At 37.7% G+C, this 12,770-nt stretch overlaps 2 protein-coding genes across 2 annotated transcripts; one reads left to right on the top strand and one right to left on the bottom strand.

Annotated features, from left to right (window-relative positions):
• Positions 1-1,578: 1,578 nt before the first annotated feature.
• Positions 1,579-2,295, bottom strand: LOC104427264 (LOB domain-containing protein 2). The gene has a single exon (XM_010040381.2). It carries the CDS (start codon positions 2,293-2,295, stop codon positions 1,579-1,581), a length of 717 nt encoding a protein of 238 aa, XP_010038683.2.
• A 1,692-nt stretch (positions 2,296-3,987) lies between these two features.
• Positions 3,988-6,116, top strand: LOC104424972 (rac-like GTP-binding protein RAC2). The gene is made up of 7 exons (XM_010037526.2): positions 3,988-4,352; positions 4,499-4,586; positions 5,055-5,164; positions 5,254-5,317; positions 5,411-5,475; positions 5,612-5,677; positions 5,766-6,116. The coding sequence occupies exons 1-7, from the start codon at positions 4,254-4,256 to the stop codon at positions 5,868-5,870; spliced, it is 597 nt and encodes a 198-aa protein (XP_010035828.1). The 5' UTR covers positions 3,988-4,253; the 3' UTR covers positions 5,871-6,116.
• Positions 6,117-12,770: the final 6,654 nt, after the last annotated feature.

Genomic DNA, 12,770 nt, shown 5'->3' with positions numbered 1-12,770 from the left:
AAACATAACTAGCCAGAGGTGGACTTGAGAGTGCCTAGGTCCAAGATTCAAACCCTAGCAATAGGAATAAAAAAATAATGTTTTGATGTCAATAACTTATTTGGCGAGTTACATCCATGAGTTTGTTCACCACCATCGACTAAGTCTATCACCTGTCGATTATAGGTCATATTTGGGTGTCAACAAGTCTCTTAGGGCACAGATAATAATTATTCTGCTCATAAATTGATTTCTGAAAGAAAAATAGATTTTCCTATTTCCATTCCTAGATAAGTTTTTGAGTAAAAATTCGTGTTTGATAACGACACAAAATTTGTATTCCCAAAATAAAATTATATTTGATAACGACACGAAATTTCTCCTTTTTGGGGATCGGTGGACAGCAGTTGGGTGGCCGACTAGTAGAGAGGACAAGCGATTAGAAAAGTAGGACTAAAAATTTGTTCTAGAAATAGAAAAATGAAAATGCATCACCATACAGATATAAATAAGTCTGGAATAGAGAAAATTGCATTGTTTTGGAACAAAAATAGAATATGCGCTCCTTTAAAACACTTGAATAATCTCACTTAGATCTTATGTCGCCCCACATGGTTACAAAGTTGTGATCTTTGCTTAATGTTTACAAGGCAAAATGAACAAGTGATGAGTGAAAAGTTAGGTTAAAAGAATCACATGGAATCCCATATATATAAAGAGTATATAAGTAATGGAGGATGCTTCGTATCATTCCAAACATGTCTTGATTAGAGGTCATAGTATATTTAGAGTCAGTTTTCTTGATTTCCTGTCTTCACTTCGCATGTAGTTGAAAATCCAGTAAAATTGGTCACTAGGAGCGCGCATGATAAAATTTCTATTTCAACATAAATCCGTTTGGTAAAGCAATTTGATTTTTCTATTTCTAAAACAGATTTTTATTCCAGAAATAGATTTAAAGAAGAAATCAGAAACTAAAATTTTTAACTTTTGCCAGAAATCAATTTCTATTCCAGAAATTTTGTCATGTACATCCTAGATCAGCCACAATTTTCGATGCATATGGCCTGGTGATTTGCCCATGCACCATCATCAGCAGATGAGCAAATCAATCTAAAAAGTACCAATACAAAGTATGTAAAATTGAACTCAAGACAGACTTTACAAACTCAGAACTATGCTAGCACCTATTCTCCGAATGCATTCAGCTACATAGAGACAATAATTTAGGAAAACCAAGCAGATAAATAAAGAATAGAAACTGTAAAAGGTCGTATAACTATCGCTATATTTCAAAAGAACCCTCCGACGACCCCAGAGAATAACAAGAAGGTTGGAAATTCTTCGGGTCCTCCACCGTCCATCCATGGATATTTTCATCAAATTTCCGATCCAGGTTCTTCCTATGTACCTGTAACATCAGTGAAAGTAGCTACATTCGATTAGCCAGCAAGAGAATGTACCAAAACCCTAATCGATCGTCGAAGCAAGCAATGAAACCATCTGGAGATTATTGTGCGTGCATCCCTGATTTATTCACAGAAGTTGTGCATTAATTTACAAATCTGAGGTACGCTCCCAAAAAGTTCCTTAGTACTGCTATCGCGATCGGGGAATCGAATTGAATAGAAAACTCGGACGGCATAAATTACCTGAGAGAAAGTAGTGTTGATTAAACTCATTAATAACTTCTTGTTGGAGTGGGAGGCCAGAAGCAATCTCTCTTTCTTGTTTCAAATCTTCTGAACTCTGCCCCTGATATGGAATCGAATCGATTGTGCAGCTGCCGCTGTCGCGCGCGTAGGTACTATTCATAGCGGTGCCATGAGCAATCCCTCCCGCGAAACTCGCCACGGTATTCATGCTCGTCCCAGGGTCGAACGCCATCGCGTTCGTGCACTTGTTGTTCCACCTGCCAAAGCTTCGCGCCATGCTGTGGCTTCTCTTGCTGATCTCCCCTTGCAAGCGTTGCGATTGGATCGCTTGCTTCTGGAGCAAGCTCTTGTAGTATTGGAGCTCGTTTTGTATCCTTTGGTACTCCCCGAACGCGCCGTGGACCGGGTCCTGCTGCCGGTGCCTGGCCTCCCAGATGAGCGAGTCGGCGACCCACTGCCGGTCCTGCTCGCGCACGGCAAGCACCATCTTGGTCACGTTGCTGACGCCGTACACCCCGTGCACGGCTTGGAATTCCACGGATTTCTCCGCGGGGAAGTAAGGAGACAGCACGCACTTTTCGTCACACTTCTTCCTTTGGTGCTTGCACGAGGCGCAGGCCGCGTGCGTGCCGCCTATGCCATTGTTGATCGGCCTATGCATGGGTGCTGCATCAAGACGACGGAGAAAGAGATCGAGAAAGAGATCAAGAAGAGAATACGAATACTTATATTTACGTTTCGTTTCCTAAAAGAAATCCTACCTTGGATAGAGTTGTCATGAGATTCAAATTTCATATCTGTGTGTATATAAATTCGAAGGGCACTAAAAAGAAAGTGATTTAGAATGGGTCAAGTTGTGTTTTACGCGGACACGTAAAGATTATGTCAAGGTAGGACAGAATATACATCTTGAAGATTGTTGATTAGGGTTTAGGTCAATCATAGAAAGAAAGAGTTCAATTCTAGGGCAACGATATCTAACAATTCCTTCTTTATTAAGTTAATTATGTTCTTTGAAAAGGGAAACAAAAGCTTGGTTGGATTTGGCTTCTTTCAATTGAAGACTTGTAAGATAGGGTTTGTTGCATCTGATATCAAATTGATGCCACAGTTTAAACAAGTAAATTTTTTATTTATCTAATCTCGAAAAACAAAAGAGTGAGAAAAAAAAAGTTAATTAGTAAATAACAATTTCTCGATCTTGTTACCATATTTTAAAAAAGTTACTTCTTATTACTAATTTTGCCATTCTCAATAGTGTTGATCTAACTATTCAAGCATGGATGATATGAGGGGCCATAGTAACCAGTGTCTCGGTGTAATCGATCGGAGGTTTAAGGCACGGTAGGCCAAGGAGGTGGCCTAGATGACCAAGCAAGTCTTGAGTTTTATGAGTACTCTAAAATATTTTTGAAGGCTATGTTGAAAATGCATGCTTGTATTCTATAGAATTCTTGCAATTAATAGGAATAAGTGTTAGATATGGAGATTAAATCCTCTACCGTTAGATAAGGGGAGTTTTACGGTTGCAATGAAAGAAGCTCAAGTAAATATAGGAGTTTTCTCCCCTCATTTGTGTTATCCCATAAACCCAATACTAGGAAAGCAATAGAACATTCTCTCCCAAAGCACTTCTCTCTCTAAAGTTTCTCCCAACGATCTGAGATAGGCCAAAGTGATATATTGAGGGGAAAGTTGAGAGTTCCGACAATTCTAGTAAAGGATGAACGAGTTAGAAAAAACAGAGGACCTAATTTGACAGCAAAATCATGCAACTGGGAAGTATGTAATGCCTGAATAACGAAAGTTAGTACAATGCCTGAATAACGAAAGTTAGTACAGTACAGCAAAAGTTTGCAGGGAACCCTAACTAACAATTTTGATTATCAGAAAGGGAAAGCAGAGTCATGGGTCTGCCGGGTCATGTTCTTGCTTTGGGCCTACACATTGACAAGTGTCATGGGCTTCTTTTAGGGGTAGATCAGCCCAACCAGAATCCAATTCAAAACCCTAACTAACCAGACCCACAAGATGAAGAAATTCCTATAATCTTTGTCCTAGTCCTTACTGTTTTTGTCCACAAATAACTAACAAGACCCACCAGGTGAAGAAATTCCCATAATGTTCCATTCGCTGTCCTAGTCCTACTGTCTTTGTCCGCAAATCCTGTTGTAGGGTATTCATCATATTGTATTTGCTAATTAAGCAAGGTATAGTTACAATGATTTCTTCTTCCATGTTCATCATTCAAGTCACTTCCCTTGCCCAACACTTAATCCAACTAACAACCAGCACCAAACACCACCATTTTTGTCGTCCAATGCCTCTGTACTTCCCCTTAAAGAAACAGAAAGCTTTTCCTTTATGCAATCATCATTGTACAGAAAGATACAGAAGATAAAGATAAAGATAAAGAAAGAGGAGGAATTTAGTTTTGCTGCTAAAGTGGGTGCTCAATATTCTCGAGCTTAATAAATTCCCACCTCCCCTCCAATCCTATTCGAATTTGAAACTCTCCTCCCACTTCCATCCCTTTTCTTTGTCTATCACGAAGAGAGTCGATTTAGAGTAGAGAGAGAAGACATTTTTGTTTTTTCAAGACGGAAGAAGAAAAGTAGAATGAGTACAGCGAGATTCATCAAGTGCGTGACTGTCGGCGATGGAGCTGTTGGGAAGACATGCATGCTCATCTCTTACACCAGCAACACCTTCCCCACGGTCTGATGTGTTCCTGGCCTTCAATTTTCATGTCTCCTTGTAGGACTTCTGTGAATACTGAATTTTGATATGGTTGTGCAGTATTTTTTTCGATCGATTGAGAATATTTTGCAAACAATTAGACGTCTTCTTTTGCCATGTTGTAGGATTATGTGCCTACTGTGTTTGACAACTTCAGTGCTAATGTGGTGGTAGATGGAAGCACAGTTAACCTTGGGCTGTGGGATACTGCTGGTGAGTGTCTGCACTTGTTTCATGAAAATTCTTGCTGTACTAACTTTCATTATTCAGGCATTACATAATTACCAATTATATGATTTTGCTGCCCCTTTAGACTGCTAGGAGTGCTCCTAATCTGTGAATTCCCTGTCTCTTCTGGTGCTAGAATATAGTTAGAGTTTCACAAATCAAATTTAACCTTTGTATCTGACCATGTGCTTAGCTTTTATTGAGTAACACAGTCGTGTGAATGATATGGTAGAGCAGATTAGCGGAAAATTTAGTTTGATTGAGAAACAGTCGCTTATGCAAACCAATTACTCTGTACTTCTGTGTATTCAGGAAACTGTCAGTGTTGAATCATCACACATTTGATAATAGACAGGGCCTATAATTATTTCTATCAACGAAGCTGAAGCTCTCAAATGAATTCGACTCGAGGTAAAATTTATTTGATTTGGGCTTTTCTCATCTTGCTTGCAGGACAGGAGGATTACAACAGGCTGAGGCCTTTGAGTTACAGAGGAGCTGATGTCTTCCTGTTAGCATTTTCCCTCATCAGCAAAGCAAGTTATGAAAACATCGCCAAGAAGGTAAACTGTCTTCCTTATAACACAGTCCATACGATCCATTTCGTCTCACTGCTTATGATCTGACATTCTCGGCTTTTCTTCCTGGCCAGTGGATCCCCGAGCTGAGGCATTATGCCCCAACTGTGCCGATTATTCTGGTGGGCACAAAACTGGGTAAGTCCAGATACTCTTTATCTTGCCATAGCTTTTAGCTGATGCCAGTAGCCAAATTCAATGTGTGAACTCTTGGATGTTATGTGTCCTCAGATTTAAGGGAAGACAGGCACTACTTGATAAATCACCCCGGCGCAACCCCAATCACAACTGTACAGGCAAGTTGACAACATCGACCAATGAGGAAATCTTCAATCCAGCGAAACTAATTTCGTAGCTAATTCATTTCAGTCTTTTCTCGTTAGTTTTTCCTCCGTAAATGAACTCTAAATAAACCATTCAACGTTTTGTCAGGGAGAGGAGCTGAAGAAGAACATTGGTGCTGCTGCTTACATAGAGTGCAGCTCTAAGACCCAGCAGGTTCGTTCTCTCTCCTCCTCTTTAATGTAACAAAAAAGCATCGGCCCTGTTGCTGCTCACATACAGTCCTCTGCATAAACATCTGCAGAATGTGAAGGCAGTCTTCGACGCCGCAATCAAGGTGGTGCTTCAGCCTCCAAAGCCGAAGAAGAAGCGAAGAAAAGCGAGGCCGTCGTCATGCATCTTCCTATGAGACATCTACATTGCCCTCATCCAGACGGCGATAGTATGATTCTAGATTATCGGAAACGTGCTCGCTTCTGGGACATATTCCCAAAAGACGACCCCGAAATATTTTCTCATGATCTGTAATTTTCTTCAGCTGAATACCTGTGCCATCGTATTGGGAGTTGATTCAAAAGATTTACACAACACATTATACGCAAAAGCATAAAGAGGAAGAGGCCAAGGCTTGATCAGTGCATGCTTTTTGAGACTACATAGTTTGCTCTGGTTAAATACTGTCTGGTTCGCTCTACTTTCCGCAAAAACTTATCAAAATCACTTGCTCCTAAAATGAAATTTGCCACTCTTCAACCTGAATAATCATGCAAAATCCCATGAATCATTTCATATATCCTAGTTTTCCCGCTAGAATAAACATGAAATGTGAATAGAACCACAAAGAATAATATCCCACTTAAGACTATTTATTTCGCAGAAAACAAATGAGTTGGAAAACATTTTTTTGAGAATGATTGTTTTTATCTCTTGACTAATTATTTCAAATAATACAAGCAATCATTTTTATCATTCAATTTCTGCAAAAACAAACGGACTTTAAAACCACCGAGAACTCGGAAGAGTCCTTTCACTTTTCTTCTTCCAAAATGCATATGCTCAATCATCAATACTAAAGATCCACATCGTACTTCGCCAAAACTTGAGAGACCATTCCAAATCCTCAAAATCATTCCAACGTCAACCTCCAACCAATGATCGCCCAAAGTCACAAAGATCATCCAGATGTGACCTCAAAATGAATTGAAAAACCAGAACTGTCTTGAGACTCACCATTAAACAGCATCATCTAAGGGAAAGACGTTACTCATGCAATCTGGGATCTTCGACAATTCAGAAGCTTGACCAGTAAAGGTAACACAGAATTCGACTGAAAGAGAGAGTATCATAACTCAATTCATTTAGAGCCCTTTGGTATTCCTGGAATTAGGTCCCAAACTGAACAGCAGAAAAACTGGGGAGTATCAAGGTAGGAATCGTTAAAGTGCCTAATAGCTTGGCGCACTTCCTGCTCGGTCCGGAACTCAGATAAGGCAGATGGCAGACCATCCCTACAACATTCAAACACACCTCCAATAGAGGTGAGCAGTTCTAGGTTCCTTACACTTTCTGCTTAAAACCTGAAACCTACTCTCGGGTATAGATTCCTTATTTTTTGGAACCTAGAATCTACCATCGGAATCTAGAACTTGGAATTTGTCCTGTCACAGGTTCTAAGGTCAATTCTAGGGTCCAATAGGTTCCTTTTTTCTTTAGTTAAACAAAATGAAAATGAACACAATAATAATAAATAAGTTTGTCATTCATCAAAAGAATACAAAATAAACAAAATTATCAACAGAAGTAAGGGAATTCTTGACAAGGAATTCAACTAGATAAAAGTAGAGGTGAACGGTTTTAAGTTCCGTATAGGTTCTGTATAGGTTCCTCTAGAACTTGGAACCTACCTGTTAGAACAAATCCTCATTTTTTGAAACCTAAAACCTACCTTACATACCCTTAAACTTGGAACTTATCCTATCATCGGTTCCAAAGTCTACCCAGGTTCCACTTATGTTATTATTTAAAAGATTACAATTCATTAATCATAACTTATATTTAAATATACGAAAAATATAAACATTAATAAAGTACAAATCTTAACTATAAAATGGAAACTTGGACTAGTGCTTCCAGATTATACATTCATCGTCGAACAACATGGAATATCGAAAAATCGCATGGAGACATGGATCAAGAAAAATATTAAAACTTGTTTTAGATTCTATGTTACAGATTCTAGGTTTCTCCAACTAAGATCTAGAACCTATCCGTTAAAATAGGTTTATCATTTTTTAGAACCCGGAACCTACCCTGCACACCTTAAAACTTGGAACCTACAGATTTTTACTGGTCTATTTCTCAAGTTCCAGGTTCTACCCTGAAACCATGCTCACCCTTAACATCTAGAACCGCAAGAGATTCAAGGAAGAGAGAGATCTCGCGAGAATAACAAGGAAGGGGGCAAAGGGTAAAAGGCAATGAATACTCGGAGCAATGGATAGTGACATATGTGATTTCGCCTTTTTTAGAGAAGAGGTTGCTCAAGCGAGCCGCCGTCACGTCCTTGGACAAGTTGTTCACGAAATGGGCAACCTTCTCCACCTACAGCATGAATAAACACCCATTATGAATTGTTCATTTGCTCTTTCGAGTTCAGCATCAGAAAGGAACGTATCGAGACAAACTAGCATTGCTTGTTGCACGCTGAGAAGAAGCACTTGTTTGACCAAAACTAATGAGCTAGGAAGTACCCACACTCCCCATGAGCATTCATGTTGTGTCAAATACTACACTTGATTAACACGTGTCAGAAAATCCAACACATGGTCAGAATTTCAACACATGATTCTAACATGCATGACAATTTTAAAAAATTTCAATAAATGAAGAGTCAAAATGTAAATATGTAAGAAAATAAAAAAAATAAAAATTGGTAAAGAAGAAAATCTTAGTCTTCTTTTTCTCTTCCAATTCTCACTTCCCACCACACATAATTCACCCCCTCAATTTTATTTTTTTGGTCTTCTCTTTTGAATCACTTTGACATGTGAGTCTAGAGTGTGGATTGTTTTTTTTTCCCACCAAGTTTTGTGAATTATTGGAGTGAAGCTGAACTTGTCAAATTGAAATAGTAAATGATATTCATAAATGATGGATTAATGTTTTTAATGTAAATTCATTATAGACTCTTTTTTATTATTTATTTATTTAGAAATTTGAATTAAATTAATTTGATAAAAATAATCATAAAAATGATAATTTATCATACATATATAAAAATATAAATTTAATATACAATGCATCCTAACGTATTGGGATTATCTATCTTTTGAAAAACGACGTATCAGCATGTCGTGTCGTGTCGTGTTACGTATCTCGTTTTGATGTTGGTTCTACTTAGCTAATGAGAGCTTGCTGTAATCCTAACTGGTTTGTTTTAATTGTGTTAGAGATATTTAGATATTTTCTAGAGATACTAAAGATATTTTTCTCCATTCTCCATATCTTTTATAATGATGCATATATTTAAAAGGTTCTTCACATCTTTATTTGGTTATGCATATCTAACATGTTATCTTAGATAATCATCTCATAGATACTCTTTGCTAATATATTATACATCAAAATTATTGAAAATTTTCTTAATTCTTTATCATTAGCATATATTTCTTATCTAATCGAAATCAAGCGGTGATAAAACAGATTCAAAAAGCTTGTGGGATATTATTCCACGTGATATGGATGACGCTCTTTAAAAGTACATTAGATTCCACAAAAGATGCATTGATATCTTCATGTTACAAAAAATAGATCGACGAGCAGGCTGAGAAACACTACAAAATTCTGGCAAACAAATCAAGTCCCTCTCTAACGAAGAACTTCTAAGCAAGATATTTATATTCAAACGCACAAAGAGAAAATTTCTACTGTTTTTCCAGGAAAAAGAAGAGAGAGATTTGTCAAGAAAAATTTACTGTTCATCAGGTACGTAAGAAGTTCCTATAAAAATGGGAAATGCCCTACCTTTGGGTGCAGATTAAAAAATTGATTTACATAATTGGAAGCAACCAATTAGGTTTAGGATGAAACCTAGAAATCGATCATCTATCCAATTTGAGTACAACAGAAAATTGAAGAATAACAGTAGTAAGTGATTGAGTTCAGTAATTCCTCATATAAAATTGTTGCTGACAAATAAGTTTAATAAGTTTGTGGATTATCTCTTGTAATATGTATTTTATCCCGAAACTGTTCAAAAATATTAGGTTCTTGTGTTGAAAAAAAAAAAAAAGGTGAGCCTTGTATAAATTGGTGTAATGGAAAAAAAAATTAGAAGTCGGTATATGCCGAATTGTATGAAGGATTTACCACAAACGACAATGTATCATCATCATGCAACGACACCATTCACACAAGCCAGAAAGAAAAAACAATAAATCAACAAACTTACTATTCAAACTTGAACTCTAGCACTGCTAGACTCGTTAAATGAGTGGGTCGAGTTGGATTTGGGTCATGTCATAAATGATCTGTCCCAAATCGATCAATTTAACCCGTTTATGACCCGAACTATACTCAACTTATACCCGACTCATTTATTTTTTTAATCATTTTTATTTTTATTTTTAAGAATATAATTTTTAATTTCTTTTTTTTGTTGTTGTTCTTCTTCTTTGGTCGGTTGTTGGCCACGCGGCAACCGGTGACCGGCCATAGGAGAGCCTTGAGCTCGCTCGGCTCATTGATGTCGGCGAGCTCAAGGCTCGCTAGATCGACGAGGCTCAAGCCTTGCCAAATACGACAAGCTCAAGCTTGCCCAACATCGGCGAGCTCGAACTCGCCCGATGGCGGCGAATGCGAGGCTCGCTAGATTGACGAGGCTCGAGCTCGCCTCTCGCCGGATCTAGTGAGGCTTGAGCCTCGCCCAACGCCAACAAGTTCAAGTTTCGACAAATTGACGAGGCTCGAGGCTTGCTTGGCCGGTTGCCCGGCCAGTTTGTGCCGGCCATCGAAAGGAAGAAGAAGAAAGAAAAATAAATGGAAAGAAAAATAAAAAATAATCATAATTTCAATTTTTATAAAAAAATATTTTTGTAAAGTTAAAAAGGGAAGAGAGAGATTTGGAGCTTTTGGTTGAAAATGGGTTCTAAATCTAACTCATTTAAGACCCACTTAAGACTCACCTATTTTAAATCTTTAATTGTTAAACCCATTTAACTAGTTTCTTCAAAAAATAAGTGACTCATATATGACCCATTTATGATTTAAATGGGTTATATATGAGTCTAAGACCCATTTTGCCACCTTTGGCATTGACAAAAAAAACTTGAACTCTAGCAAGCCCTTGCACGTCGATGCTCGGCCTCGCCTTCGCCGCCGCCATGAGTGACCCAGTTGCCGAGCTCCCAATCATAGTCCCACTCCCCTCTCTCTCTCTCTCTCTGCGACTCGACAGTGGGGCGTCCCGTTCGCCGATCATTCACTGCTCATAGAGCGGAAACCAATTAGTATATAACCCGATTAGATTTAAAGTCACTTATATATTTCGTGTGATCAATATTCAAAAAAGGGTAACCGATTATCTATTAGTAATTTACTGACATTTTGAGAAGTCTACTGAAATAGAATTGTAAATTTGCACGATGAAGGAGAATACTCATGGATGGGCTTCGTCGATTGCAAATTTAGAAGGAACGCTGCAATCATTTAGGTAACTTTACTAAGAACAGAGGCAGAGAGAGTCGCAATAATTTTAAGTTTGCTTACTATTTTGCAAGAGTGGTTATGATCAGAGACCTTCAAATTTACGATTACTTTAGATGATTTATTATGTCGATTATCAATCACCATTTACATGAACTTATATGTAATTTACAATTATTAAGGTCAATTATAAATTATAAGTTGTTTTTATTGCGACAGAAGATCGGTCTTATTGATCGAGCAAACTAAAGTAAGACCCAAGCTGTCTTTTGGCCTAGCTAGGTTTTTTTGAGGGCTACATTATTGTCCCCTAGAATATGGAGACGTACAAGTTTTCTTTTAAGAACCATGTAACATTACTCTAGTAAAAATGAGAAATTATATAAAATGCTTTCACACATTTTATCATTGTTCGGAAGACCTAGTAATTCATAAATTAAAAGTCGCAATTTAAACGTCAAAATTCTAGACAATCTCTCTATTGGGGCACTTCTATTTTAGCTTTTTTTTAGATCTATGAATATCTTGCGGGTCTCAACATGGAGGATAATATCTATTTTGAGCACGTCTCTTTGTCTTCCGTAATTACGTCATAATTGTGGAATTTTCCAAAAAAAGGAAGCAGACATTTTTAACCTTAAGATTTAAGGTTTAGCACTTAAACAAATGATTTGTATCAAGGGACATTGACATTTCTATCGTATCATATTCGGAGATTGCATTGGGATACTAATTCTTCGATCGATGTGAGATGCACAAATCTATACCATAATTTTGGGGCCAACTCATACATTTTGCCCGAAGAAGCGGATAACATTACGTCGTCATTGTCATTTTCTTACCTAATTCTTTAACAATTGTCATTTTCTTACCTAATTCTTTAACAATGCAGATTAGCAATGTCTCGTACTATTATTGGCATGTTGACAATTTTAAACATTAATTACAGCCCAAAAAAGTGAAAGAAATCATAGTTGTGTCGAAATCGGAATTGACACCTATTTTTTTCTCTCGTGTTTAAAACAATGGCTGAATTTTCCTTTTGGGGTTTTCAAATTCGAGATTTTTCAATGAAATAATAGCAGCAATAAAATAGAAGTAAAAAATTTAATCCCTCCCTCATCCGACAAAATAGAACAAATTACGAGAGAAAAATAAATTCTTTTAAGAATGCGGAGAATATGAGGGGAAACGAACCGGCAAAAAAGAACTCTGATATTCTAGAATGAGTTGCCTGTTTAGTAAAGATATTGTTTTGAATATTAAATGATATCCAATCGGCACACTTCCCGAGATGATCACGTTGCTGCACAACCCGGTTCGGAAACGCTAATGTTCCGACAGAGAGAGAGAGAGAGACAGGACTATCCCCATCAACCGCCATTTTCCTACATAAGTGGGCTATGATCAACCGCCATTTGCCGAGATCGGATCGGACCAATAAGTGGGACTCCATCCTAAAATTAAAAAGATGGGTCTTAGCAAGACCTTATTAGTAGGACCTTAAAAGGTTATGACATTCAAGAAAGACTAAGTAGAGGCTAGGGAGAGCCTCGAAAAAAATTTCTCCCCTGTTGCTTGACCCGTTCCACTCCCCGGGAGGAAG

The sequence above is a fragment of the Eucalyptus grandis genome, chromosome 11 (assembly GCF_016545825.1).
Source record: "Eucalyptus grandis isolate ANBG69807.140 chromosome 11, ASM1654582v1, whole genome shotgun sequence".
NCBI lineage: Eukaryota > Viridiplantae > Streptophyta > Magnoliopsida > Myrtales > Myrtaceae > Eucalyptus > Eucalyptus grandis.
The sequence above is the reverse complement of the archived record's forward strand: the minus strand, read 5'-3'. Positions and strand labels throughout refer to the sequence as shown.

Coding starts and splice junctions, on each gene's coding strand:
- LOC104427264 (XM_010040381.2), bottom strand. CDS start 2,295: ATGCATAGGCCGATCAACAATGGCATAGGCGGCACGCACGCGGCCTGC.
- LOC104424972 (XM_010037526.2), top strand. CDS start 4,254: ATGAGTACAGCGAGATTCATCAAGTGCGTGACTGTCGGCGATGGAGCT. Junction 5,318..5,410: donor TCTGGTGGGCACAAAACTGG/GTAAGTCCAGAT, acceptor ATGTGTCCTCAG/ATTTAAGGGAAGACAGGCAC. Junction 5,476..5,611: donor CCCCAATCACAACTGTACAG/GCAAGTTGACAA, acceptor ACGTTTTGTCAG/GGAGAGGAGCTGAAGAAGAA.